The sequence below is a fragment of the Myotis yumanensis genome, unplaced genomic scaffold, assembly GCF_028538775.1.
Source record: "Myotis yumanensis isolate MYYU_CA2020_CCGP unplaced genomic scaffold, mMyoYum1.0.hap1 SCAF_10, whole genome shotgun sequence".
In the NCBI taxonomy this organism is placed as follows: domain Eukaryota; kingdom Metazoa; phylum Chordata; class Mammalia; order Chiroptera; family Vespertilionidae; genus Myotis; species Myotis yumanensis.
This window is the reverse complement of record NW_027223761.1, coordinates 4879080-4906665: the sequence shown is the minus strand read 5'-3', so window position 1 is coordinate 4906665 and position 27586 is coordinate 4879080. Positions and strand designations below refer to the sequence as shown.

At 56.8% G+C, this 27586-nt stretch overlaps 1 protein-coding gene across 1 annotated transcript; it reads left to right on the top strand.

The window, feature by feature from the left end:
* The first annotated feature begins 1322 nt into the window (after positions 1-1322).
* On the top strand, positions 1323-22353 carry EHD1 (EH domain containing 1). The gene is made up of 5 exons (XM_070427439.1): positions 1323-1866; positions 6634-6731; positions 17176-17588; positions 19868-20032; positions 20408-22353. Exons 1-5 carry the CDS (start codon positions 1463-1465, stop codon positions 20930-20932), a joined length of 1605 nt encoding a protein of 534 aa, XP_070283540.1. The 5' UTR covers positions 1323-1462; the 3' UTR covers positions 20933-22353.
* The last annotated feature ends 5233 nt before the right edge of the window (positions 22354-27586 follow it).

The following is a 27586-nucleotide window of genomic DNA, read 5'->3' as shown; positions in this document are numbered from 1 at the left end:
CCCAGAGCTCTGACATCACCCATTAAAGATTCTCACCAGCCTGGACAGTCCAGGGGACCTGTGTGTTGGCCAGGGATGATGTGATGGCAGGAAAATGAGCCTAGGGGGACAGCCAGGAACTGGTAGGTAAGAGTAAAAACACGGTAACTGGGGGTGACCTTGAGAGGAAAGCGGAAGTGCTGGGGTTTTTTAACTCCCCCAAAGTTCCCACAAGATTTCACTGTTGCCCCACGTTTCCCCTCCTCCCCACAGGGGGAATTTCCTCTTCCTCAAAGCGCTTGTGGCCAGTGCCTCAACTTCCTCATTCCCCCTCCCGCCTTCTCTTCTCCCCCACATCCCGTGTCACAGGCGTCCTCCACTGCTTGTGTCCGTAATTCCTAGCCCTTTGGCCGGAGGGATGGCACCTCTTTTTTTAAAAAAATACATTTGTGTGGTTTTTTAAATACATTTTTATTGATTTCAGAGAGGAAGAAAGGGAGAGAAACATCCATGATGAGAGAGAATTGTGGATCAGCTGCCTCCTGTAAGTCCCCTACTGGGGATCCAGCCCATAACCCGGGCATGTGCCCTTGACTGGAATCGAACCCGGGAACGAAGGGTCCCCAGGCCGACGCTCTATCCACTGGGCCAAACCGGCTAGAGCAGTATGTCAGACGAATTTCCCCATTGGTCTCTCCCTCCGCATTTTTCTCTGCCTAGTCACCACCCCGCCAATCTCTTTCTTGCTACTGCCTCCCCCAAAGCAGCCAAAGATGCGGGGATGAGAGGAAGAGTCAGGGAAGCGGGAGCGAGGCGAGGAGGAGGCAAGGAAGGGCAGGCAGATGGGCGCGAGGCCTCCGGGGCCCTCCCGAGCTGCCCGGGATTCTGAGCCCGCGGGAGGAAGAAGGCCATTTGGGGGGTAACTGCGGGTGGGCGCGTCGTCAGGAGCTGGGGTGTTTAACTGGGCATCTCGCGGATGCTGGAAGGCACGCAGGCCCCCGACCGCCTCGCGCTCGACTCCGGCTTCCCGCCTTTCCCACCGCAGCACTTCCGGGAGCCGCCCACTAAGTGTGAGGCCAAACAAGTGTGGTTGCCATGGCACTCGGGCGGGGCGGGGAGCCGGGCCAGCGGCGCTCGCGAGATTTGGAATCGGCCAATGGGAGAGGGGGCAGAAAAGACGTGGCGCGGGGTCCGCGGGCCGGGCGCTTCCTCCCGCTCCCAGCTCCCTGCCCCCTGCGGCGCGCACGCCCCGGCGCCGAGACCGGCCTTATAAAGGGCGCCGGACGGGGCGCGCGCTCCACTCCGCAGAGGGCGCTGCGCGGCCTGTGACTTGCGCCTGCGCAGTGCGGCCCCCTCCCCGCCCCTCGCCCCGCCACCCGGCCGCCTCTCCGCCCCTCGGCCGGCCGGGCCCCGCCTCGGCTGCGCGCCTCGCCCCGCTCCAGCCGCCGCTCTCCCCGCAGCAGCCCGCCCGGTGTCCGGCAGCATGTTCAGCTGGGTCAGCAAGGATGCTCGGCGCAAGAAGGAGCCTGAGCTCTTCCAGACGGTGGCCCAGGGGCTGCAGCAGCTGTACTTGCAGAAGCTGCGGCCCCTGGAGGAGCACTACCGCTTCCACGAGTTCCACTCGCCGGCGCTGGAGAACGCGGACTTCAACAACAAGCCGATGGTGCTGCTCGTGGGCCAGTACAGCACGGGCAAGACCACCTTCATCCGGCACTTGATCGAGCAGGACTTCCCGGGGATGCGCATCGGGCCCGAGCCCACTACCGACTCCTTCATCGCGGTCATGCACGGCCCCACCGAGGGCGTGGTGCCGGGTAACGCGCTCGTCGTGGACCCGGGGCGGCCCTTCCGCAAGCTCAATGCCTTCGGCAACGCCTTCCTCAACAGGTACTCGCCCCTTGTCCTGGGGAGCAGGGGGGCGGCCGGAGCCCCGACCCCCCGACCCCGCGCTCGGGTCTCCCGCGGCCGCCGCCCCGCCGTCCTTTGTCTCCAGGGCCCCGGCGAGACCCTCAGCGACCACTCCCTGGGCCGGGACAGGGGTCAGGGGACAGGGTCCTCTGCCGCTTCATGGGAAACCCACCTGTGGCTCTGGGGTGGGCATCAGCGGCTCCCCCTCCCCCGGGTCTGTCACCTCCCAGAATTTTCTAGGTTATCAGTTTAGCTCCCAACCCACCCGCCCACCCCCGCAGAGCCCAGCCCCACTTCCCTCAGAACCAGGGGTTTAGTCAAGTCTGCACATCCTTCCCCCAGATTGGATGCACCTAACTCATTCAAACCACCCCTTCCTTCCCACAAGGGTCTGTTTTCTTAAGTGGAAAAATGTGGTGAAACTTGTAGCCATTCTTTTGCTGGTGCTGCGCTGCCTGCCCCGGGGCCGCTGGTTTTGTGTGGGGCAGGGAGGGTCTGCGCGCCCGCCCAGTTGGGGACCGCAGGCCGATGGGCTGGAACCCCTCTCTCAGGGTCTGGCTGCCTTAGGGGGTACAGGGGGCAGCGTCGCGTGGTGACCCTGGGAGCCCTGGAATGAGATTTGGACCCTGAATCCCTCAGCAGACGCACTAGGAGGCTCCTTAACCTACTTGGTTAAGTTTCCCCAGTTAACTGGGTGAAACTTGCCTTCCGGTGATGAGAGAGATCGGTCCTCCAAGATTCAGTCCTTCCCGATGCAACCAATGAAACGCAGTGACCTCTCTAAGGAGTGCAACAGCCACACTCACTTTTTTAAAAAAAAATACTATTGATTGATTTTCTTTTTAATTTTTTTTTAGAAAGAGAGAGAAACATCAATTTGTTGTTCCACTTACTTATATATTCGTTGGTTGATTTTTGTGTGTGCCCCGACTGGAGATGGAACCTGCAACCTGGGTGTGTGGGGGCGATGCTCTAACCAACTGAGCTACCCGGCCAAACTCACTCTTGTGTAAAGGAACTGGGAGCCCTAGTCAGCGTTCTTAAAACCCTTACCCCTCATCCCCATGGTGCATCCCGGGGACCTCACAATCTGCCGCCTCCCACTCGAGGAGTGACTCCACATGCCGTGCTCAGCCTGGGTCTGGGCAGCAGCCTCGCAGCCTTCCAGGTCTCCGCCCTGCATGATCACATTCCTTTCCAGACCCTGCTCAACTGGACAGGGTGGACCCGCTTGCCCCCAATCCCAGCCGCCCAGGCCTATTCCAGTCACAGAGCCGACCATTAACAGAGAAGACAGGCTGCTGTTGTCTTGTTGCCCTTTTCAGGCCTGTAAGCCTGCCCTCCTGTTTTATAGCCGATGGCGTTTGTGTGGCCTGCGTTGAGTCAAGCCCTTTGGGGAGGGCTCCTGAAGAGGTGCGGCCGTAGCCTGGAGCCTCTCTCCCGAGGATGCTGGCGTTTTAGAATTATTGTGTCTGTAGATAGGGGATTGGCTCAGACTGTTAGCTGGTGGGCGCGGTGCAGTCTTGTGGAAAACTTGGCTGCTGTGCTGGGAATTCCAGGCATTATTAGGTCTCTACGTTCACGCAGAACTTTGGGAGCTAGAAGGAAGGGTAGCTAGACCTACCTCTTTTGCCCTTAGGTTTCCACTTCTGCTTGAGATAGTAAACCTTTTTTTGGAAGAAGAAATGGGCATATGGCCTGCTTTTTTCATTGATTTGAGAGAGAGAGAGAGAGAGAGAGAAACATTGATACGCTGTTCCACATATCCATGCGTTCATTGGTTGATTCTTACATGTGCTTCACCACAGCCTTGGCGCGTATTGGGACGGCACTCTAACCAATTGAACTACCCAACCAGAGCATATGGCCTCTTTTTTGAATTTGCAGACCTAAAGTTTTGGAGCTAGAAGGGATCTTAGCCATCTAGGCCAGTGGTCGCCAACCTTTTGGACCTCACGGACCACCAGTGGTCCGCAGACTACCGGTTGGCGACCGCTCATCTAGGCAATCCCCACCTCATCAGTTCAGGAAACTATTCGGCCCCTGAGCCGGGTTGATTTGTGGAGCTCACCCTGCAAGTGGTTGCCGGGCGGACTGTTCGTGCAGCCTGTTGCTGCTGCTTCTACCTGGCAAAGAGCAGTTCGGGAGAGCTGGGCCCAGACAGGCACTTGGAGATGTAGGTGCCCCAGCAGCCACACTTGTTTCCTTCTTGCCACCACCTCAGCTCCAGACGGTCCCCAAATGCTAATGGCGCTGCCTAAAGGCCCTTCCAGCGGAGGGTGGGGGGCACGGGTGTGCACTGAAGCCAGGGCCTGAGCTGTGTCAGTCTGTGCCTCCTGGCCAGCAGGGCACACAAAGGGGGCTCTTCTCTGGCTGGCACAGCCTCTCCCAGGGCTCTTAAAGAGACCCATTGAGTCATGAACTTGACTTTCCGGTCTTTTCCCTCTAAGTGGCTGTTCTAAGACCAAAATCAGATGGAGCTGACTGAGGGAGGCAGGGCAGTCAGGGTGTCCTAAGATGGTCCTGTGGAAACTCCTTGTGTGACGTTCTCACCCACCTGTAGTGTGAAGTGAGATCTGTGCATCCTGGTTGGTGAGAAGATGGGATGGGATGCATCTGTACCGCCTGATCCCCTGAGTGTTTCCGCCACAGAGCATGTTAACGCACTCGCCAGGCTCATGTGCAAGGCTTTATTTCTCTAAGATTTTTAATTGATTTCGAGAGAGAGAGAAAGAAAGAGAAACATCGATGCCAGAGTAGGACATCAGTCAGCCGCCTCCTGCACACCCCGTACCAGGGATCAAGCCTGGGTACGTGCCCTGACCAGGAATCGAACCAGTGACCTTTCAGTGGACGACACCCAACCAGCTGAGCCACAACGGCCAGGGCTACAAGGCATTTTGTATGTGACTACCCAGAGCCAGCTTTACTCCGGATCCTTTTAGTTTGGTCTTCTCTCCAGTGACTCCCTTCCCTAGCTGGAGCCCCAGGTCTGGCACACACTTGTTTACAGCACGCAGCTCTGCTGCTGGCACCGGGGAGGATGCGGTCCAAGGTTTGTTCACCTTGGGCAGCTGGTTTTGCTCTGTTGTGTTTGCAGGCAGTACCTTTCACCCTTAGCCTGGGGGCCGCTGGTCACCAAGGGGGTGGGGCCTTAAAAGGGGAAGCTAAGCAGCTCAGATTTCTCCCAATTGTTGGAAAGGCAGCTTTAAGCCTGTGTCCTGCAGACCTTGGGTCAGTGTTTTCTTTGCTCACAATACCTTTTCCAGAGAAGTTGTCAAAGGAGCCTTTTCTGTGTCTAATCAAGAATCTCTGCTCCAGTCGGGACAGCCCCTTGCTGTTCTAAGTCCAGTGGGAACTTACACACACAGCTAAGTCCTCACTCATGAGTTGCTAGCCTCTCTGTGCCTTCATTCTTTTATTTTTTTTAAAGATTTTTTTTTTTAATTTCAGAGAGGAAGAGAGGAAGAGAGGGAGAGAGAGAAACATCAATCATTGATCAGCTGCCTCCTGCACGCTTTGACTTTCAGAGAATGATGTCTACTTCCCTGCCCACCGCCAGCCTGTATGGTCCTCCAGCTTTCCCTGGCTGCCACTGCAGCCCCTTCCCCCGAGGAGCTGGTGGAAGGGAAGGGCTGGGAAAGGGCAGCAGCAGTGGGAAAGGACCTACTCTCTTTGGTGTGTGGAAATGTAGTCAGTGGTGCTCTGGCCAGTGTGGCTCAGTTGGTTGAGCATTGTCTCATGTACCAAAGAGTTGCTGGTTCAATTCCCTGTCAGAGCACATGCCCAGATTATGGTCTCAGTCCCCACTAGACTAGGGGGCATGCAGGAGGCAGCCAATCAGTGTTTCTCACATGATGTTTCTCTCTCTCTTCCTCTCCCTTTAAAATCAATAAAAACTAGTCCTGGCCGGTTTGTTCAGTGGTTAGAGCGCCGGCCTCTGGACTGAAGGGTTGCGAGTTCAATTCCTGGTCAAGGGCATATATCTCCATTGCCGGCTTAATTCCTGGCCCCCAGTCAGGGCTCATGCAAGAGGGAACCAATCCACCCTAACCGGTTTGAGTCAGTGGATAGAGCTTTGGCCTGCGGACTGAAGGGTCCCAGGTTTGATAGTGGTCAAGGGCATGTACCTTGGTTGCGGGCACATCCCCAGTAGGGGGTGTGCAGAAGGCAGCTGATCGATGTTTCTCTCTCATCGATGTTTCTAACTCTTTATCCCTCTCCCTTCCTCTCTGTAAAAAATCAATAAAAATATTTTTTTTTAAAAAAGAGGGAACCAATCCATGTGTCTCTTTCACATCAATGGTTCTCCCTTTCTGTCTCTCCCCCTCCCTTCACTCTCTAGAAAAAATCAATAGAAAAAAATATCCTCTGGTGAGGATTAACAAAATAAATAAATTAAAACATTTTTTAAAAAGAAGTGTAGCCAGTGGTTGAGTGGTGACCTAGGCTCATGCTAACATGTCAGCAACTTGAGTGCTGAACTCTTGAACTCGGGGTGGGGGGGAGCTAAATGTGAGGGACGTGCTGATGTGGGTCAGTCTGAGCCTGCTGGTTGGATATCAGTTAAGAGACCATGTGCAGTCTGCTGGCCACCCCTGGCAACTAAGCTGATAGAAAACCTTTAAGTTTCTTGTTCCTGGAAAGGAAGCGGAGGTGGCGAGGGAGCACAGAAAGCACCGCTGTGCCCTCTAGAGCGGCGATAACTGAGTCTTGACCTCTCTCTTCTGGCTCTTGCTCGTGCAGGTTCATGTGCGCCCAGCTGCCCAACCCGGTCTTGGATAGCATCAGCATCATCGACACGCCCGGGATCCTGTCTGGGGAGAAACAGCGCATCAGCAGAGGTAAACAGACCGACAGCCCAGGGCACCTCCGGTGGTCGGGCTTCTCCCATCTGATGTCTGCGATGCAGACCAGATGCTGCCCTTGAGGGCTGTCCAGCCCAAGGCAGAGCCCATTTCCCATCCGCCCTCTGTGTCCACGGTTCTCCGAGCCAAGGAGCTCCTTCCTTCCTTGGCTCCTTTGCTGAAGTTACAAGAGCCATCGATGAAACCACAGTCAACGTGTGGTTTTCGTGCTCTCCAGCCCCTGGGGCATGCTGGGAAGGAAGACAGGACTGGAGCTGGGGCCTCAGGCTGGCTGTGAGGTCATAGGAAATTGCTTAGTATCTGGGCTCCAAGGTACCTCAGCCAGCATTGCTGACTGTGAATGAGCCAGCCCTTGGCTCTTTGGGCTCACTCACTTTTTTTTTTTTACATTTTTATTGATTTCAGAGAGGAAGGGAGAGAGGGTTAAAAACATCAGTGATGAGAGAGAATCATTGACCTGCTTCTTCCTGCACACCCCACACTGGGGATTGAGCCCATAACCCGGGCATGTGCCCTGACTGGGAATCGAACCGTGACCTGGTTCATAGGTCGATGCTCAACCACTGAGCCCGCCGGCCTGGCTGGGCTCACTCACCTTAGTTTGTGTTTCAAAGCTTTGCCTCCCAACACCATGTGCATTCCCAGTGAGTCCTGCAGACCCGTGGGAAAGCAGTTGGACTCTAGCAGGCTACCAAGAGGAGACGGGCAGGAATTGGCTAAATGTTGAGGGGCTGGCGGAAATGGTTTAAATTGCCTAAATGTCTGCAGTCTCCCTGGGCGTTGTTTGTGCTGAGTCTGAGTGCACCAGACCCATTCCGTGTTGTAAACTCCTGGTTCGATTTTGCCAAGCTTTTCTGAGGATCTGGTTCAGGATGCGCCTAACTGGGCTCTGTTTCTGCTGTCTCTCCCCGCCGCCCCCCCTTTTGTAGAAGGGAGGGGAGCTTGGGGCCTTGAGGTGCATGAGGGCAGGCAGATGATGTCTGGCAGGCCCAGAGGGGAGCCTGCAGCTGCAAATTAAAAATGGAAGGAGGGCAGTCTCAGAGAGGGGCTGAGGACAAGGGAAGTTTGTTTAACCATCAACTTGCAGATTTTTCCTGCACCCTTTCCCTCTGGGCTGCCCAGCATTGATGAGCACTGAGAGGGAAACACCTCAGCACTGAAGCCAGCAGCCTGAGATTTGGGGGGTGGTGTGTGTCTGCGGTAAAGGTCAGAGGATGTCAGGTTAGATCTGTACGTATAGTCTCCATCACCCCAGAATGTGGGCCCAGTCATTGGTGCTGGCAGACCTTGCTTCTCTTCCTCTCTAGGCCTGTGCCCTGCCTGTAGGATTGCATCAGAGCTTCCTGACCTGCTCTAGCTCTGTCTCTAGATCTGTCTTAAGCTTTTAGGTTCTCCACCCAAGGATAATGACATCCTAGGGGTTCAAGGGAGCAGATTTAGGGGCCCCTTTAAGAGGCCAGGGCCAGTTTTCTCCTATTGCTGTGATTGTTCCAACCTGGTGTTAACGTAAAAAAAAAAACCATTGAAACCTGTAAAGAATTTTTGTGAGTTTATTTGAGCCTAACTGTCCACATATGCCGGGAAGTAAAACCTCAACGAATTGAGATAATGCTCCGGAGAATGGCGGTTACATCTGTATTTATACATTGCAATCAAAGGAAAGGGATGTAGGTGGGTTACATGAAATTCATTGGTGATAGATTAAGGAGGAGGGATAAAGCAAAGCAGGGAAACCCCTGAGATTGGATAAAAAGTAAAATGATGGACACATACTTAGGTGGGTGCAGGAACATCTAACATGATAATGAAGAAATTTGTGGTATCTGTCCTGGCGCCCAGCACATTTGGTTGTGCCCTGAGGGGGTCCAGAAAAAGGGAAGTTACAAGTTACCTAGACATTTCAAAGGGTATGTTATCATAGATGCAAAAAGACAGATAGGCTCAGTTAAGGTAAAGGTTGACCTTGTCAGTGAAGATACTGGCCTAGGACGTAACTGCCCACCATAACTGCGTTTAAAGTTTAATTTCAGACCGTTCTATTTGGTTACTTTAGGTCTCTGAGTTTGCAAGACTGCCATGCAGGCCTCCCCTGAGCTTGTCAGGTTAGCATGTGGTTTTAAGAAAGTGCCTAAGCCTTGACATTTGCCAAAATAAGGCCAGAAAAGCTGAATCAGTTACTCTTAAAGGGAGAGTCCCACAAAGGGGATTTATTCTCAATCTCCCTCCAGGGTTGAGCTATCCTAGAGGGACTTCTTTGAACCTCTATAGAGCTTTCCTTTTAGTGACCTGGAGGAGTGAACGGAGGGGCTTCTGACTGGGGCCACCTCTGGGCTTCCACAGTGCTCCCAGCCCCAGAGGCCAGCTGTGTATATCTTTGCATAAAGGACAATAGCTCACAAAAAGAGGCTTATCTTCCCAAAATGCAGCCCTCAGTGTGACCTTCAGAGCTGGGAGTGAAGATATTTGGGGGAAGGATTTAGGGTCCTGTGGCCCCTGTTGTCACGGAAAAGGGAACTCAGAAAAAGCTCTTTTCCACCAGTGCGGGAAGTCCCCTGCTGGGCTGTCTTTGACACTTCAGCTTTTTAGAGCTCAGCCGGCTGAGAGGTTGGGAGCGTATGTCTTGCTACATTAGGCACCCAGATCCTGTCTGCTAGGCTGTTGCCGTCCCTGCCTCCCCTTCTCTCCCCAGAGCAGTCACACAGAGTGTATTTGACTGGGGGCAGGGGAGCACGCGGTGGGCAAGGCAGCCCTGGCCCTCAAGTTGCGTGCAGAGGGCAGATGCTGGAAGAGGAAGCCAGCAGGAGACTGGCTCCATTAGCTTTCCCCCTGGCTCCACCTGTGGGTCCTGCTATTCTTCTCCAGGTGTAGGGTGTTGGCCCCTCTGGGTCCCTGGGCAGCCACAGGCCTTCCCACCCATCATGGACAGGAAGGAGGGTGGCTTAATGAGAAGCACATGGCCCTGGCTGGGTAGCTCAGTTGGTTAGAATGTCATCGTGACATTCCAAGATTTCGGGTTCAGTCACCATCAGGGCACATACAAGAATCAACCAATGAAAGCATAAACTAGTGGAATAACAAAAATTGCTCTTCCTCCCCCTCTCTCAAAGCAATTTTTAAAAAGGTAAGTGCATTGTTCTGATAAAAGAAGGATTTTCCTCCTGTGAAGTAGTGAGACATCAAACTGATTTTGCCATTTCTTTCCCTTTGAAACCCTAGAGGTCTCAGTTTAAAGTGTTTTACTAGAAGTTGCCGAGTTGGAACTTGCTGTGGAACATTTTGGTGTCAGCATGTTATCAGCAGGAGAAAGGCCATCCTGCGGGGCTCTTAGATGTGCTGTGTGTCACAGGGTCCCGGGGTGGTGGCCACTGGTGGATGGAAAGGGAGTGGATTTCTCTTTGAGGCCCCACCCGTCAGTTACTGCAAAGGTCCCATGTCCCCTGGTCCGGCCGGGAGGTCAGAGCAGGGCAGTGTGTCCAGGCTTCCCGGCCGCCGCCTCTGTTCCCTTTGCTGCTGCGTGGAAAGCAGGTGTTTCCCTCTCAGAAAGACAGAGCCAGCAGAAGCCCTGGTTCCCGGGCAAGCAGCATGGGCGTCTGGTTCGCCATCCTCCCTCCCTGGAAGCAGAACATCCTTCTGGAGGTTGTGTGTGCATTAGAGCTGCTCATTACACCCGCTTCCATGTCCCACCCTGTGGCCTGGTCCCTCCTGACTTCCCCCCGTGGTCCCTACTGTGTGCAGGAGATACTGTCTGGGAGGTAAGGTAGGACCTGCAGGCCCACTTCCCTGTTGGGCTAATATTCTTAGTGACTTTATAGATAACGTTCTCCTGTGTCAGCTGAGAAGGTGACCTGCGGACGCAGGGTTCACTCGGGAGTGCTGCCTGTGCGACAGACAAGGCGTCCCAAAGGGCATCGGGCCGGCTGGGCCGGTGCCCTGGGCTTCCCGGCTGCTGGGCGCCGCACAGTCGCCTCAGGGTCCTTGGTAGCAGCAGGGGAGGCACCCTCAGGTGGAAGTCCCAGCCAGCGTGCTCCTGCCATGGCCGTGTGGCTGAGCTGCGCGGAACCTGTGGGTCTGTTTTCCCTGTGGCAGGTGTGGCAGCAGTGACGTGTTCAGACTTGGATCAGGAGGTCGGAGCCGCTGGCCTTGTCCTGGCCTTGTCCTGGCTTTGTGCCCCGTGAACCCACTTCACGTATTGTCACAGCAGCTGCACCTAAGAGGAAGCTATTGCTTTCCAGAGGAGGAAACAGAGGCTTAGCAAGTTGAGTAATTAGCCCAAGATGACACTCAGGCTCGCATGTGTGGTGCGAGGATTGGAACCCAGCAGAAGTGCTCACACTGCACTGTGCTGAGAGGGTGCTCTGGGGTGAAGGAGCCCCCGAGAGCTTGGATCAGACAAGTCTTTGACCCTCTTCGGTCATCACTGTGCAGGGCTTCTGAGCTCTCCTACAGCGCTTCTCTGCAGCCTGAGATCAGAATGGACCTGCAGTCACCATGCTGGCATCTTCCTTCCCTGTTCTCTGCACCAGTCCTAGGAGCCCTGACCATGGCTGCCTGTCCCCTGGGTTCTCACCTGCCCTCCGCTCACTGTCTCTGGTTCACAGGGTCTGTCTAAGACCAGGAGCCGGCCTGCTCCTTCATAGTCAGGCTCTGCCTCCTCAGGCCAGAGCTGGAGCCCTCATCCTTGAGCCGTCCCTTTGTGCTGACCCTCACGCTGACCACCTCCTCAGATGCCCCAGCCCTAAAAACCCTCCCGGCCAGAGTGTCACCAGGGCTTTTCAGCCATAGAATGCTCCATGGAGTTTCCCAAAAGCCCCTTGTAAGGCCTGAGTGCTGCGTGCTCCTGGCTGCCCAGCGCCCCCAGCACAGCTAGTGACCGAAGGTTCCAGCCCCAGGTCAGTACTTTAGGGGCCAGAGCCGCACAGAAGCTGCAACCTCAGGAGCCACTCCAGTGAGAGGACAATGTACGGCCTTGGTTCTTGTCCGGGTTGCAGGCATTTCTCCATGGACTTCTTGCCCCGGTGCCCAGGGCACAGCTGAGTGCCCTACAGATGTCAGCTGATTGAAAAGAAAGGCACTGGAAAATCCAGGACTTCCCAGACTCTGATGAGGAAGACGTTTTTCTGAATAGCATCTTGAGCTGGAGGGTGGGGAAGCACTGACTCAGCGGGGTTTCCCTCCAGATTCCAGGTCTCCTGGGTGCTCGGCCCCTGGGCAGCTCCCTCCTGAAGCCTTCCTCCCCCCGCTGCCCCCACCCTGTCCAGCCAGGCAGCTTTGGGCCCAATCCCTGGATGGGAATGCTGCCGGCTCTGCCGAGGGGCGTGGGCCACTCTGCCTACGGAGGAGTGGTACCAGCTGGTGCCGGCACTCGGCACCTGTTCCGAGGCTGCCAGCTCAGCGGCTGGCTGGGTAGCAGCTGGCCCGAGCGCCTGCAAATGTTCAGTTTATATTTGGGGTACAAGGCATTCTTCATGCATTAGAGCGGTCGTTGCTTACACACCCATTAGAACCTAAGCTTCTTGAGTCCAAAGTACAAATCCTGTGAGTAAATACTAGCAAACATTTACCAAGAGCTTACAGTGTGCCAGGCGCTCACTCGATGCCCACAGCAGCGCTGTGAGGGCGAAACACGCCATCTTCACATTACAGATGAAGAAACTAAGGCTCAGAGGGAATGTGGCCTGGCCGGGTCACACTGCTGGTTGTTGAGTGGAAGCTCCAGGATTCAGAAGGGGGCCCATCTGTCCTCCCCGCTGGCCTGTCCTGTGTTGTTGGGTCAGGTTTACTGAGGTCTCCATTGGACACAGTCACATTCACCTTTTTTAGGCGCACAGCCCTCTGAGCTGTCATGAAACCACCACCATGACCTACGTATAGTCTCCCATCACCCCAGAAAGTTCCTGCGCCCCTTGTAGGCACTCCTGATCCCAGGCAACCCACTAATCTGATACTTGTCCCTAAGGTTTTGCCTTTTCCAGAATGTCGGAAGGGAATCATTCCGTTTGTGTCTGGTGTGTCTGCTTTTACCTGGCCTGTGCTTTCTCGGGTCCTCACGTAGCTGAGTGTCAGTGGTTTGCTCCTTTGTTGCTCTGCTGTCCCACCATCATTTGTTATCCACTCAGCTAGCGAAGGGTATTTGGATTTCCAGTTGGGGCAGTTTTGAATAAAGCTGCTATAAACATTTGTGTACAGTGAAAATTTTAATTTCTTTTTAAATTTGTTTTACTTCACTGATTTCAAAGAGAGGAAGGGAGAGTAGGAGAGAGAGACATTAGTGATGAGAGAAAATTATCGATTGGCTGCCTCCTGCACGCCCCCTACTGGGGATGGAGCCCGCAACCTGGGCATAGGCCCTGAACGGGATTTGAACTGTGACCTACTGGTTCATGGGTCAAAGTTCAACCGGCCGGGTGATTCTCAGCTCTTTAATATTTGTTTTGCTCTCCTGGTCCAGCACGAGTTGGAAACGTGTGTGATGGAGAGCGATGGTAAGAAATACCCAGGCCCACACAGCTTGAATGGCAGGAAGCAGAAGTTGATTGGAGACAAACCCTCTATTGTTCATGTTCTAGAAGCTTTTGGAATGTATGAAGCAGCTTTTCCCCTCTGGCTGCTGGAACTGCCTGTGTCTGGAGGTGCTGGAGCAGGGCGAGCAGGCGGCAATCACAGCTGCTGCCTCTGCACCTCGGTGCTGGGTGCCGGGTGCTGGTGTGGGGAGAGGGAAGCATGGCTTGTCGGGAAGGCACCCCCCTCAGGAGGCACCCCGGAAGGCAGAAGGGACCCAGAGGAGGCTCAGGAACCCAGCCTGATGGGCTCCACCTTTCCCCTCTCTTCTCCCAGCCCCCAGGACCGTGTGGGTGGGAGGGGTTATATGTGCACAACATAAAACGTAACCATATTTTGTTGTTGTTCATCCTCACCTGAGGGTATTTTCCCATGGATTCTTAGGGAGAGGGAGAGGGAGGGAGGAAGAAGGAGAGGGAGAGGGAGGGAGAGAGAGAGAGAGAGACCTCCCGCACAGATCTAACCTGACATCCTCTAACCACTAAGCAACACTGGCCAGAGCAAGACTTAGCCATTTTTTAAAAGATTATTTTTATTGATTTCAGAAAGGGAGAGAGAAACATCAATGATGAGAGAGAATCATTGCTCAGCTGCCTCCTACGCACCCTCTACTAGGGGTCAAGCCCAAAACCCAGGCATGTGCCCTGACCAGGAATGGAACCGTGACCTCTCCCTTCTCTCTCACCAAAAGCGAGCGTTTTCCATAATAAACAGGAAATTTCATTCACCTGCAAAAAAGAGGACTTAGCTCTGTTGGCTCTGCGTTGAGGTGCTGGTGAGTGACAGTGTGTGGCCGGGGCACCCAGCTCTGGCTGGGGCGTAGGGATCTGCAGGCTGTGACTCCGGTGCCTCGCTCCACCTCCTCCTCCTTTCCCTTTCCCTGTCTGCTCTTGGCCCCCCACCGTTGGGGAGGGGGAGGCCCCGATGGGTGGAGTGTGGGGGTGACCTCAGCTCCCCGCTGCTGTCCTCACTCCTGGGCCAAAGCTAACTTGGGCTTGAGCCCAGCCCATCAGGGCGTCCCTGTTCCCAAAGCTTTAGTTTTGGCATCGCTGCCTCCCCAGCTGTGGGACTCTGGTCATTTGAACTTGTGTCAGTCTGAGGACAAATAGTTTGACGAGGGGAGAAGTTGGGCCTCATTTCTGCTGAGAGGGAGCCTCTGTTCAGTCCTGAGTCATCGCTTTTTCAGCGCTGACCTGCTGGTCGCAGAGCAGCCATAGAAGGCGCTGGCGGAGTGGCCTGGGCTCCTCAGCCTGCGCCTGCGCCTTCCTTTCTGGTTTTCTGCAGACAGCTTCGCTCTGGGCCCCAATGTGCTGGGGCCACAGGGGCTGTACTTTGGAACCAGCCGTGAGGGCACTTGCTCCATGCCCTGCCACACTGAGCACGGGAGGCTGGTGGCCCTGCCCTTTGCCTCCAGCTGCCCGGGCCTTCGGAAGGCTGGCTGCTCCCCTGCCCAGCCTGGGGGTTCAGAGTCGCAGGGGCTTTGCTGCACGCCCCCCCCCCCCCGTTCCCCCTCCCCCCCTCGCTTTCACCTCACCTCCACCACATCAAGAAACCCCAACCAGCTGAGTGGCTGCCTCTGACTAGAGCATCCTGTTTCCTGGTGTGCTGGGGTGGGCGGAGGCTCTGCCTCGCCCTGGAGGCTGCCATGTGTGCGCAGAAGCCATGGATTTGGGGGCTTCCTTAAGTGTCCGTGTCTTGGCCACAAGAGGAGAGCTGGCCTCTGGCCTCAGAGCCAGACCCAACATTTGTCACGTAGTTCTTGACCCGTGATGCCATCCCAGGCTGCTTGTCCCCTGTTCCAGTGGCCCTGTCACCTCTCCCCTCGCCCCGCCTCCATGGAAGTCATTCCAGTGCCCGGGCCTGTGCTGGGAGCCCAACACATTGCCTCATGTGACCCTCCCATGATCTTAGAAGGAGGACTTGGTTTTTAAACTGGATAGACGAAGAATGAGTAACTCAGAAGTTAAGGTCACAGAGTCAGTGGCTGGAGCTGGGGGTTGAATCCAGAACCGTCTTCTTTAAAATCCTGTTTTCTGAGTGCCCGGGGAGAGGCTGGGAACGCCGTGGCTTCAGGCTTGCAGAAACTCCGAAGCACACTTGAACCTGGGGGCCTGGCAGCCAGAATGTTTATCCAGCCAGGCAGGGGGCCAGGGTTCTGGTCCAGTGGAGGCCGCAGCCTTCAGGGCCGGGCTGTGGCCTGGCACTCAGCCCTGAGCTCGGCCTCAGGTTCCTAGAGCGGGACTGCCCTCCCCGTGGCCCTGTAGGTTGCGCTGGGCCCTTTCTTGACACTTTGTCCTTTTCTTTGGTCTCCTCCCCTACCGGATAGCTTTTCTGTTCCATGGTCTAGAAAACACAGGTCTGAATCCCCACCTGGCAGGGGGCTGAGGTGGGGCTGAGGAGGGGCCAAGTGGGGAGATCGGTGTGGCTGGCTTGTGTCCCCGTCTCTTCCCCATAGGAGTGGCTTCTCTGGCTAAATCTCCGGAGCCTGACTGCGCTCTGGGAAGTACAGGGGGCTCCTAAGAGGGCCGGCCCCCATCTGGGTGGCCCGTGGGTAGCAGGTGGAGAGCGAGAGGACAGATCCCAGCGACAAGGAAATGCCCAGAGTCACCCGGAGAGGCAGTGCAGTGCAGGGGCTGGGGCCCAGGCTTCCCAGAGCTTCTGAAGTCCTGGTGTCCACAGGGGCTCCTACCTCTCCTTAGGGTTCCTAAAAGGTGAGAAACAGTTTCCCTTCTTCTGGGGGAAGTGAAAGAAATGGAAACATTTTGAAGTGTAATTACAAAATAGGATACAAATTCAACCACTGTTAGCGAAACCCCCAAATCCACTGGCTTCAGTCAGGTATCAGGTAGCGTCTGTGAGCATAGCAGTTCAGCGAGGCCGTCCTGGGCGCTCAGCTTTGCTCTCTGAACCCACGGTGGCTGCTCCAGCTCCCACTGTCACATGTCCATTCCAGCCGCAGGAGAGGCAAAAGGACAGAGGGCTCACACTCCTTTTCTTGTTCATTTCTGCTGTCAGGCAGCTGGTGGGGCGGTGTGGTGGGGGAAGTCCAGCTGAAATAAGACAATTGTTCCTGAAGGAAGATTTCCGGTTAACGCTCTCTGTTAGCGCTCTCTGCCACGGACGCCCGCGCACCACGGGCGGTGGGAGCCAGCAGTGAATGGAGTGGAAACTGGAGTCAGATCAGCCCTTCGCTTTGGGGAAGTGTTTAAGACCTAGCGAGGGAAGTGGTTTGTCACTTCATGAGCTCGTTGTGGAGCAGAGGTCAGCAAACTCTCCGTCGGGGTCAGGGACTTCATGTTTTTGGCTTTGCAGGCTTTACAGTCTGTCGCAACACGGTGAACTCTGCGCTGTAGACGAAAGCAGCCGCAGGCGGTGTAGCCCAGTAGAACCTCACGTGGAGAAGCAGGGGGTCGGCCAGATTTGGACCCTGAGCTGCAGTGTGCCAGCCCCTGTTGTAGGGAATGCATGGGATTCCTGCAGAACAGGGAGCCGGCAGGTGCTCGCGCTGTTTTCCGCTGTCACTGCTGTGCCAGGGCACCTGCCTGGCAGCACCCGAGTCTGTCCTGCCACACAGGGCCGAGCCGCGCTGCTGGGGTCTCCTCACTCCTGCCGGAGTCAGACCCACTTCAGAGCGCGGGCGTGGTGACTTCCTTTGCATTGTTGATTTTCTAAGCGTCTCTTAACGCCAGGTGCTGCATGGGTGAGGGCGCTCCCGTGGTGGGTACAGAAATGGGAGACCTGATGACTCCCTCAGGGTGCTGAGTACATTCTGGAAATGTAAATGACCCAGGTGGAGAGGTACCAGGCCACAGCAGAGCCGCCTGTCCCTGGGGCCCCTGAGCTCACCCTCCTCTTCCCACAGGGTACGACTTCTCGGCTGTCCTGGAGTGGTTCGCCGAGCGGGTTGACCGCATCATCCTGCTCTTTGACGCCCACAAGCTGGACATCTCCGACGAGTTCTCAGAAGTCATCAAGGCCCTCAAGAACCACGAGGACAAGATCCGCGTGGTGCTGAACAAGGCCGACCAGATTGAGACCCAGCAGCTGATGCGGGTGTACGGGGCCCTCATGTGGTCCCTGGGGAAGATCATCAACACTCCCGAGGTGGTCAGGGTCTACATCGGCTCCTTCTGGTCCCACCCACTCCTCATCCCCGACAACCGCAAGCTCTTCGAGGCCGAGGAGCAGGACCTCTTCAAAGACATCCAGTCTCTGCCCCGGAACGCTGCCCTCAGGAAGCTCAACGACCTGATCAAGAGGGCAAGGCTGGCCAAGGTAGGCCTGGGGTGGCATGCCTGCTCCAGGGTGGGCTCCTGTGCTGGGACTGCCACTGGGGCCCGGGGGTTGGTCTGCCCAAGACCCATCTCTGCAGACCCCCAGCCCCAGCCCCATTGCACTGTGTCTAAACCAGTCCTCTCTCTGCACCTGTGGGCGCAGCTGTTTTTTTAAGTGAAATTCTTAATGCACATGAACCTCAAAATGGAAGGTCCCACTGTACCGTCAGCAGCCTGGGGAGTGGAAGTGGGTGGAGGTGCAGCTTAAGGCCTCACGGGCTTCCGCCCACAGGTCTCCTGAGCACTGAAATACACTTGGCAGATGCTGGCGCTGGGGACACAGTGGGGACTGACAGCAGGTCCCCACCCTTGTAGCACTGGTCAGCCATAGCAGGGAAGGCATATGCATATAAAGCACAATTTGGGGAGACCCAGGCTGCTGCAGAAGCAGACTGGGGAGCTCTCTTGGTGGGCGGGCCAGGCCGGGGGGCCTCTAGTGGGAGCTGATGCTTAAGCCAGGACAGGAAGCTAGTGGAGAGGTGGGTTTCTAACCTGTGGGCCCAGAGAGAATGCTGGTGGCTTCAGCCTCCAGAGGCCCTGTTATACCATCCCTGCCCCTCTGCGGAAGCACGGGGCCTGCTGGCACCTGCTGGCAGCATCTGAATTGCTCAAGAGGTTGGAATCTCAGTGTCTGGCCGAGCACATGACCCTGGGCTGGCTGGTCAGCGATGGGGGCCTGCAGCGGCCCTTGTGCATCCCTGATCTCTGATGAAAGGGCCGTGGAGAGCAGGCGGCGTGCAGAGGGTAGGAAGGCAGTGTGTGGTGTTTGGCTTTGGCGAAGGCAGTCCTGTGGCCTGTGAAGCAGGCACCCTGGGCCCCTGAGTATCAGGACTGAGGATGGGTCTTCCCCGCTGGGCGGCAGGCCTGTCCTGGGAGAGCCGAGAAGAGCCCTGCCGGCCTGCTCCTGCCTCAGGGAGCCACTGCCCGTGTGTAGCCCTGAGGTTTTGAGACTCCGCCGTGGATAGAACACCGTGGCCCAGGGCACCCCACACTCTCTTGAGGCCTGGTGTCAGGTAGCTTTTGGCCTGAGTAATGACAACTGACCCTCATCCTTTGCCGCCGGCTGTGTCTGTTGCCCAGAGTGCTGGACCAGCACATGGGAGCTCGCTAGGAGCTGGGTTCTCAGGCCCACGTCTGCCCTGCTGAGCATTTGGACTCGAGCCCCTGGTGACCTGTCTGCCTAGACAAATTGCAGAGGCCCCCAGGAGAACACAGGGCTGTGCGCTTTTCTAGCTGTGTCTCTGCTGGAGCCTTCTTGGTGAGTGTCGCTCGTCCTAAGAAAGGAACCTGTGAGAAAACCTGAATAATTGGCTCCTGACCTCAAAGGACTAAGGGACACCTGGAGCTGAAGAAGGACAGGCAGTGAGCGGAGAAGAGGCCACAGGGAAGGGCGGCTCCCCTCCCTGCCCTGCCCCTCTCCTGGACCAGCTCCCTTCCAGGACAGAACAAAGGGCAGACTTCCTCCTGCTTGTTCACTTACAGAAATGGTTGTGTCATCTCCTGGCCTGAGGGCACATTGAGTCACTTTGCCTGGGAAACTCGGCCTCCAGCCTTGTTCCCCCACCTGCTGTTCCTTCTCCTGGCGTGTGCGGCTCTGGGCTCTGGCGGCTCTCTCTGCCCTGACTCTGGCCTGCTTCCCTCCAGCCATTCTCAGCCAGGGCCAGGCCGTGGAGGGGATTGAATGGGGTGGAGTCTGGGAGAAGGTGGCCGGCTGGCGGGCTGGCTGCAGCCTTCCAGGGCTGAACACTGCGTGGCAAAGGCAGGGGATTTGAAGGGCTGGTGCCCTGGAGGGTTGTCAGCATTACCAGCCCGATGTGAGGAAATGAAGGTGTGCAGCCTTGAATTGGCAGATGTCTAAGCAAGGTATTGAAGCTAAGATAAAGCTTGAAACATCTGGGGAAGCTTGTGGTGTTTTTCTAATCCTTAGTCCCCCCAAGGCTTTGGTAATGACAAAGTGGAGCATAATTCAGGCCTGGTGGTGTTTTATGACCTTGATGTGAGCGTCCACATGTCTGCACATGCAGGAGGGTGGGGGCCCTGCCCTGCTGCCCCGTGGAGGGGTCCCTGGGGGAGGGAGGCTGCGGGAAGCAGAACGTGGGCTTGGGACTGCCTTTGCCCTCCCGGGTCACAGCCCTGGCTTCCTGGGGCAGCCCAGGTGCAGGCCACACCCCTGCCGAGGTGTCCAGGAAGCCTGTGACGCCCGCTCCTTCTGCCGCACAGGTTCACGCCTACATCATCAGCTCCCTCAAGAAGGAGATGCCCAATGTGTTCGGTAAAGAGAGCAAGAAGAAAGAGCTGGTGAACAACCTGGGAGAGATCTACGCCAAGATCGAGCGGGAGCATCAGATCTCCCCTGGCGACTTCCCGAGCCTCCGCAAGATGCAGGTCCGGTGGCCCACACCCTAAGCAGGCTGGGGGCACTGGGTCTCTGTGGGGTGGGGGCTCCCAAAATGGAAGCAGCTGGGAAAGTCACCAGCCCCCCACCCAAATCGGAGAAGTTGACCCAGGTCCTCAGGGAATGGGGGACAGGGCCAGGCACTCTGGCCTCATCCCAGTTCATTCTCCCCATAGCCCTGCCAGGAAGGGACTCTTTTTACCTTCCAGGTTACAAATTGGGGAGCCAGGGCCCAGTGGGGTTAACCGAGTTGCCTGAGCTGTGAAGTGGTTCCCTCTTTCTCTTGGGAACCCTTGCTTTGCCCACTCCATCTGGAGCCTGGGAGGGCCCAACCCACCCTTCTCCTTCCTCCCCGCCCACCACAGGAACTCCTGCAGACCCAAGACTTCACCAAGTTCCAGGCCTTGAAGCCCAAGCTGCTGGACACAGTGGACGACATGCTGGCCAATGACATCGCCCAGCTGATGGTGATGGTGCGCCAGGAGGAGTCCCAGATGCCTTCGCAGGTCGTCAAGGGCGGTGCCTTCGAAGGCACCATGAATGGGCCCTTCGGGCACGGCTACGGCGAGGGGGCCGGGGAAGGCATAGATGACATCGAGTGGGTGGTAGGCAAGGACAAGCCCACCTATGACGAGATCTTCTACACACTGTCGCCCGTCAATGGCAAGATCACGGGCGCCAACGCCAAGAAGGAGATGGTGAAGTCCAAGCTGCCCAATACGGTGCTGGGGAAGATCTGGAAGCTGGCTGATGTGGACAAGGACGGGCTGCTGGACGACGAGGAGTTTGCCCTGGCCAACCACCTCATCAAAGTCAAGCTGGAGGGCCATGAGCTGCCCACCGATCTCCCCCCACACCTGATCCCACCCTCCAAGCGGAGGCTCGAGTGACCAGCCGGCCCCGTGCGTCCAGCCAGCAGAGACGGGGGGAGGGGAGGGTCACCGGTTCTCAAGGTCCATAAAGACTGAGTGGCTGTCTCCTCAGCTCTTGAAAAGGAAAACCACCATCTTTCTTTCAAAGGCTGTTCCTGGGCCCAGCAGGGGAGGCAGGGTGATGCTCGAATGTGAATGATGGAATTTTATGCACAAGAACTATGGATATTTTTAATATATAACGTTAGAGGCAGCCTTCTTTCTTGCCTCCGCCTCCGTCTGACAGCCCCATGCCTTCACGCACACCGCTGGCCTCCCCCTTGCCTCCCGCTCCGGCTGTGCAGCACTCAGCGCCCACAACCACTCCCGGCGCACCCCTCCTGCCAGCTGCCGGGCTGGGGCCTGTGTAGACAGGAATGGCTGGATCTGGGTTATTCCGAAGCTGAGCGCAGCTTCTTCGGGCCAGTGGCCTCCTCCCCATGTCCCGGACTCGGTTCTTGTGCCTTTTGCCACCTCTCAGCCCCCTGCGCACAGCCCTGCTCTTTGCTCTCCTAGCCTCCCGCCCCTTGCGTGGCAGTCACCGAAGCAAGGCCCAGCTGCCTTTGGGGGATCAGAGGGGTGGGTGGGTGTGAAAGAAAACATCTTCCAGAAGATACATAAGCTAGTGTTGGTTCCGGAAAGTAACACCTCTTATACTTGACTGGGTTTTCCAGTAACTTCCCAACCACTCGTTCAGAAGCTGTGATTCTTGTCTCCTTCCGCACTCTAACCAGGGGCAGCTCTACCCGGGAGCCATGAGACACGGTGTGTGCAGAGCTCCCCCGCCGGGGACCCCGGAGGTGTTCTCTGCGGCACCCTCTCACTCCCTGGATATTCCGGTGCACCTCCCTGCCCCCACCCTTGGGTGGGTGCTAGGTCCTCATGAACTTGGCATGGTTTGGTGCTCTAGCCCCGGCCTAGTGGCCAGAGACCAGGGATAACCCAGCCCCTTGAGCAAAGGAAGGTGGGATGCCCTTAGAGCAACCCCTTCCCCAGGCTGTGAATAAACAGGCAGCGAGTGGCCAGCTCAGGCCGCCTCACGGCTTTGCCTCGGCCGGGCTGTCTAAGCGGCGCGGGGCCTGGACATACTGCCGGCTCCACGGCCTGCAGCCGCCATCACTCCCACGGGGTCTCAGGGACTCCTGCACTCCGACTTTTCCAGCCCCGCCCACCCTCCCAGTGCTGCTCTCCAGGCGTCCGTCCGCTGGGTCCCAGTGGCCAGGAACTGGCCTGGTTACGTCCAGCCGGCCTCGGCCCACCATTCCGTACGGTATTAGGTGAGGGTGAAGGTGCATTGTTGAGAATTCACTGTTTCCGATGCAGTGGCTTTTCCACGCTCACCTGTGGGAAGAAAAGCAACTAAGACAAGACTTTCTTGAATTAAAGAAGTTTGTGCTGAAGCTGGCTTCTGGTGCTGCGTTCTCTCCCAGGGGCCTGCTCCCCACGGTACCTGCTGGGGCACTGGCAGGGCAGGGACAGATTGGCAAGCCTGCCAGGGTGGGGCCCAGGCGCAGTCACGCTCAGCTCTGGCAGCTACTACCTCTTAATAGACGCCCGCAGACAGGGCTGATGACCCCTTTCCTTGTGCTCGGTGGGGGCTGAGCAGGGGTTTGTTTTAGGAAAGGATGGGGTGAAGCTGGGAGAATCTCTGATGACAGAACTAGGGTGCCTGCCCTGGGGCTGGGGAGAAGGTACCTGCCTTGTATGATCTTCACAGCATCTCCCCCAACCTGGGCCCGCCCTGGACATGGGCAGACAGGTGGGCAGACAGGTGGGCGCCCATGGGGCTCTGGGCACTGGGAGGGATCAAGTAGACAGTGGTTGACTGGACTTTGTGCTAGGCCCGGGGGTGGGGTGGGGGTGGGGTGGGGTGGGGTGGGGTGGGGGTGAGAGTGGGGTGGGGTTGAGATACAGTGAAGCTGGTACTCAGACCAGCAACAAAAATACAATTACTTAGGGTGGGGCCGGCCATGCCTCAGATGGGGGTGTGGAGGGAGGGGGCGGGAACTGCTTGTACCAGCCCAGGGAAGGAGACAAATTGGGAGCTGATGCACCATGCAGGCCTCAGACGTGTAATCAGGGTGGAGCGCGCCAGGCTCACTTGTGGCAAAAGACAGGATGTGAACAGGTGCCCACGGTCCTGCCAGCAGGTTGTGCGTGCCAGCCGGCTTGGGTGTCTGGTCTGACCACCAGTATCTGATCGCCAGCCTGGCACCACTCAGGCGGTTTGCCTTGTACCGGGGTTACCTTGGCCATCATGATGGGAGGTGGGTGTTTTCCCCCATTGCACAGCCAGACTCAGGTGGGCAGGTATATAGGATAATTCAGACCTGGTGTGCCTGACTCCAGGTGTGTAATCCAAATGCCCACCAGCCTGTAATCCAAAGTACCCTTTTCAAAGGAAAAACAAAGCCTGCAGCTCACTCCACCCACCCCACCCCCGCCCCCCCAATTCTAAGCTACGGACTCAGATTTGAGAAACCCACATGGAAGATTAAATGCTACCACTGCAGCTGGGGCCCGGAAGGCTTGGCACAACCCCTCAGTTTGCAGGGTCACCCAGGAGGTGCAGCTGGCTCGCTCAAGCTGGAGCACAAAAAGAACGCGGAGTGTGAGAGGAGCGCTGCCTGGCCGCTCTGCCCCCTCCACTGAGCCCGCACCCCACAGTCAGCACCCTCCCCCAGCACGTGGAGGCAGGGTGAACCCCTAAGGCTGCTCCAGGAAGTGGCGGTTGATCTGAGACTTACAGGGCCAAGGGCAGGTGGCTGCACCCCTGCTGGCCTGGAGCTCAGGCCCCTGGTTTGAGTTTTACAGATTGGGGGTCTTCTCAGGCAGTGATGGGAGTTCAGGGGGGAGCCAGTGTGTGGACAAAGGAGTGGCCACCCCTCAAAGGGCAGCATCTGCCCCTCACCTCGTCCCCAGCTCCCTAGCTGGCCAGGACCCTGGATGAAAGGCCCCTTCAGAGCTGCTCGGGTACAGGAGAGCTGATTCTACCCGCACCCAGAGCTCCTGCAGTAAGAGGCCTTTGGGGCCATCTGCCCACGTGGCACCTCGGAACCCATGATGCAGGACGCAAGGGGGCGCACCCACTGCTCCGGGCCCCACACGGGAGCCCTTCATGTGAGATCTTGTCAAAACAGTCACTTCTGCCGTCAAAAATGTTACCATGAAGCTGACCCCTCGTCCTGTTCTCATCTCAAAGAGGCGGTCACAGAACTTGCCCAAGGCCACCAGGCTTGACAGGGTCAGGACACCCAGCCACCAGTTCTGCCCCTCCATCCAAAGCACACAGAGGGCGGGGTCAGGCAGACAGGCCGGGTCGGATCCCAGCTCCGCCGCTCGCTCCCTGAGCCTTGTCTTCCCTCCTGAGCCTGATTCCTCGCTGGAAAAATGCAAACAGAAGCTCCTGCTTCAGAGGCAGGGCCCCTAGGGTGGCCACCTCTGCTCAGCACCCAGTGCAGTTGGGGGGCCCGGGGGGGTCCGGGGGGGGGGTGTTAAGGGTCGGTGCAGGGAGCCCAGCGCCCCACCCAACTCCCAGAACAAAGCAGGTAGGACCCACCCTTCCCGAAAGCAGCTCACAGACTCGGTGGCGCCCATGGGCCAGAGGGGTGGTGGCCGATGGGGCTCAGGCCTGGCTTCCTGTGCGCCCAGAAGGTTTGCTGATTATAAAACCACATGGCCTGCAGCCTCCGTGGAGCGTGGGAGCCCCTATGGTGTGTTGGAGCAGCACAGAAGGTTTCTGGAAGAAAAGCCAGGATGATGAAATCACCATCTGTCCACCCATTTGGAGCTTTGGACTTTTCAAAGGACACACCCTGGTGTGCTGGGGTGGGCGGGGGAGGAGGAGTGCAGGGCTGCCAAGGACTAGCTTGGGGAGTGGGGACCCTCAACATCACCCTTTCCATCAGCCTCTCCCCCACATAGACACACGTTTAGATAAAACGTGGAGCCTGAGCGGCAATGCAGCTCCCACCCTCCAACCACACTCTTCCTAGTCCAGCGGTTCTCAACCTGGGGGTCGAACGACCCTTTCACAGGAGTCGCCTAAGACCATCGGAAAACACATATATAATTACATATTGTTTTTGTGATTAATCACTATGCTTTAATTATGTTCAATTTGTAACAATGAAAATACATCCTGCATATCAGATATTTACATGATGATTCATAACAGTAGCAAAATTACAGTTATGAAGTAGCAACGAAAATAATTTTATGGTTGGGGGTCACCACAACATGAGGAACTGTATGAAAGGGTCGCGGCATGAGGAAGGTTGAGAGCCACTGGCCTAGACAGTCCCACGACCATGGGTGGCCACCCCGTGTACCTCTTGCCCCTCACACCTGAGCTGGGGCAGTTCTCCACTGTGAACAGACAGCAGCCCAGAGAGAGGGAAAACAACTTGCCCACGGCCACAGGCCTGGTCAACAGTCTGACCCCCAGCCAGCCTCCCTTTGGTCCCTGGCTCTCTGGGGCAGGGGTGGGGCACTGTGCTTCCGGTGGGGCCCAGGGCCAGGGCAGCGGGCCAATGCAAGTGGCCCTGCAGGCCCATCTGCTGAGAGTGGCTTCCTGAGGCCTGGCTGGGAGAGGCTCACCCCCAGCCACTGAAGGGAGCCCCATAGGCCTCTCAGGAGGCCCAAGAGGTGGCTGGGACAGACCCCGAGGCTGCCTGTGTCTGAGCCACTCCCAGGCTCAGGGACCTATGCTCTGGGGTTCAGAAGGCCTGGGTTCCTGGCCACTCCCCTGCCCTGGGCTTCACCTCCCCCTCTGTGGCAGCCCCCTTATGTGAACCACCATTTTCTTTCTGCTCGCCTCAGAAATATACCAGAGGATATATTTTCCATTGATTTTTAGAGAGTAGAAGAGGGAGGGAAGGTGAGAGAGAAACATCCATGTGAGACACTTTGATTGGTTGCCTCCCACCCTCTCCTGAGCAGGGCCAGGGATCAGGCCTGCAAGCCAGGTACGTGCCCTTGACCGGGAATCAAACCCTCGACCTTTCGGTATACGGCCAACACTCTGAGCACACCAGACAGGGCCTGACAGTTTCTTTTTCTCGTCATCAAGGCCCTTCCCAGAGGCCTACATCAAGTCCACCGCCCTCTGGCCTTTCCCTGTCCTCAGCGTCTGGGGACACAGGCTGCCCTTCTGCTGCCAGGCACTAGCCTCGGCCTGGAACCAGGAGAAGCTCAAGGCTGGCACCACCCACCTCCCCAGCCTCAAGGTATTAATCTGTTATGGGAGGGCCCTTGTGAAGATAGCAGATCTTAGCTTTGAAATACTAAGGACCACAGGAATGAAGATGTAATTACCATGATCTGCTATCCCCAGGGCTCCCTAGAGCTAGTGCCAACACCTCAATACCAAAGGGCCTGGGAAGGGGGAGAGGTATGGGAGGACAGGCGCCCCTGCGCCTGGTGGGCCTCCGGAAGCAGTGACCAGGGCGTGTGAATGAGGAGGCGATGGGAAAGTCTTCTGCTCAGACTCACTGGGCCAGGGTCTTTGCCACACGCAGACCCTGCTCCCTGGGGTGAGGCCTGTGCAGCCCTGGTGGTCTGGCTCACACAAGATTAGAAAACAGATCTGCTGGGGCAAAGCAGGGCCCAGTGCAGGAGCTGCTTCTGATGGCGGGGCTGGGGGACTGGCTGCTTGTGGAGTCTGGAGCAGGGGTTCAGGTACAGACTGAGTCTTGAGGGGTTTTCTGACCTTGAGCTGCAAAGGAGCAGGGAGCCAACCCCCTTTTACAGACAAGGACACTGAGGCTTGGAACAGGATGTGACAAAAGGAATACAGGACCAAAGGAATCAAGTACCAGATGGACTGTGCCCCCCGTAGACACCGGTGGGTCTCAGTTTTTGTCTGTTTCCCCTCTGCTGTTCTACGCGGGATGGAGTATGAAGGGTCAGGGAGGGACCTGAGAATTCAGCGTTCAGAGAAGCTAAGAAACTTGCCCGAGGTCACACAGGGAGTCAGCCAGGACCCAGAGGCCCCCCCAGCTGGTCCTTGACTGCTGACCCTGGGGGCTGGGTTGGAGTGGGTTTGGGGATCAGAGTGTCCAGGAGGGGCAATGAGGAGTGGTCCGTTTTCCTACCCAGGAGCCTTTCCCTACCCTGTAACTCCCCAGAAGATGGGAACTTGGGCTGGTCTGGAGCACCTGGCCCTCCGCTGGTCTCTGGCACCCCCCTGTGGCCTCCCAGGGCATTAAACCCTACCGTGGGCCCCGCCCCCAAAAGGAGGATCCAGAATGCTACAGGTGAGAGCCCGGAGGACTCAACCACACAATCCCAGCCCCCCTCCCAGAAGACACAGGCCATTGAAATTTAAATCTTGGTAACAATAATAATAATAATAATAATAATAATAATAATAGTAGTAAATCCTGGCTCCCTTCCCCCACCTGGCTTGGGTAGGAGAGAGCCTGTTGTCTTGGTTCCCCCAGGGACAGGTCTCGGAGGAGATCAAATGGGAGAGACCTGTGAGGAAGCCCCGGGCTGCTAGGGATGCTGCTTCAGCTCCAAGGACGTCAGAGTGCCTCCTCCCTCAAGGCTCGCAACCGGACCCAGAAGACTCCAGAAGGTCTCCCCGCCTGAGGGAGGAGGCAAACCCGCCAAAAAGATCTTTTTTAATAG

What these genes read in the sequence shown, in the direction of transcription:
- EHD1 (XM_070427439.1), top strand. Translation starts at nt 1,463, where the DNA reads ATGTTCAGCTGGGTCAGCAAGGATGCTCGGCGCAAGAAGGAGCCTGAG. An exon ending in GGCAACGCCTTCCTCAACAG is followed by an intron (nt 1,867 to 6,633) that starts GTACTCGCCCCT and finishes TTGCTCGTGCAG; the next exon opens with GTTCATGTGCGCCCAGCTGC. An exon ending in GAAACAGCGCATCAGCAGAG is followed by an intron (nt 6,732 to 17,175) that starts GTAAACAGACCG and finishes CTCTTCCCACAG; the next exon opens with GGTACGACTTCTCGGCTGTC.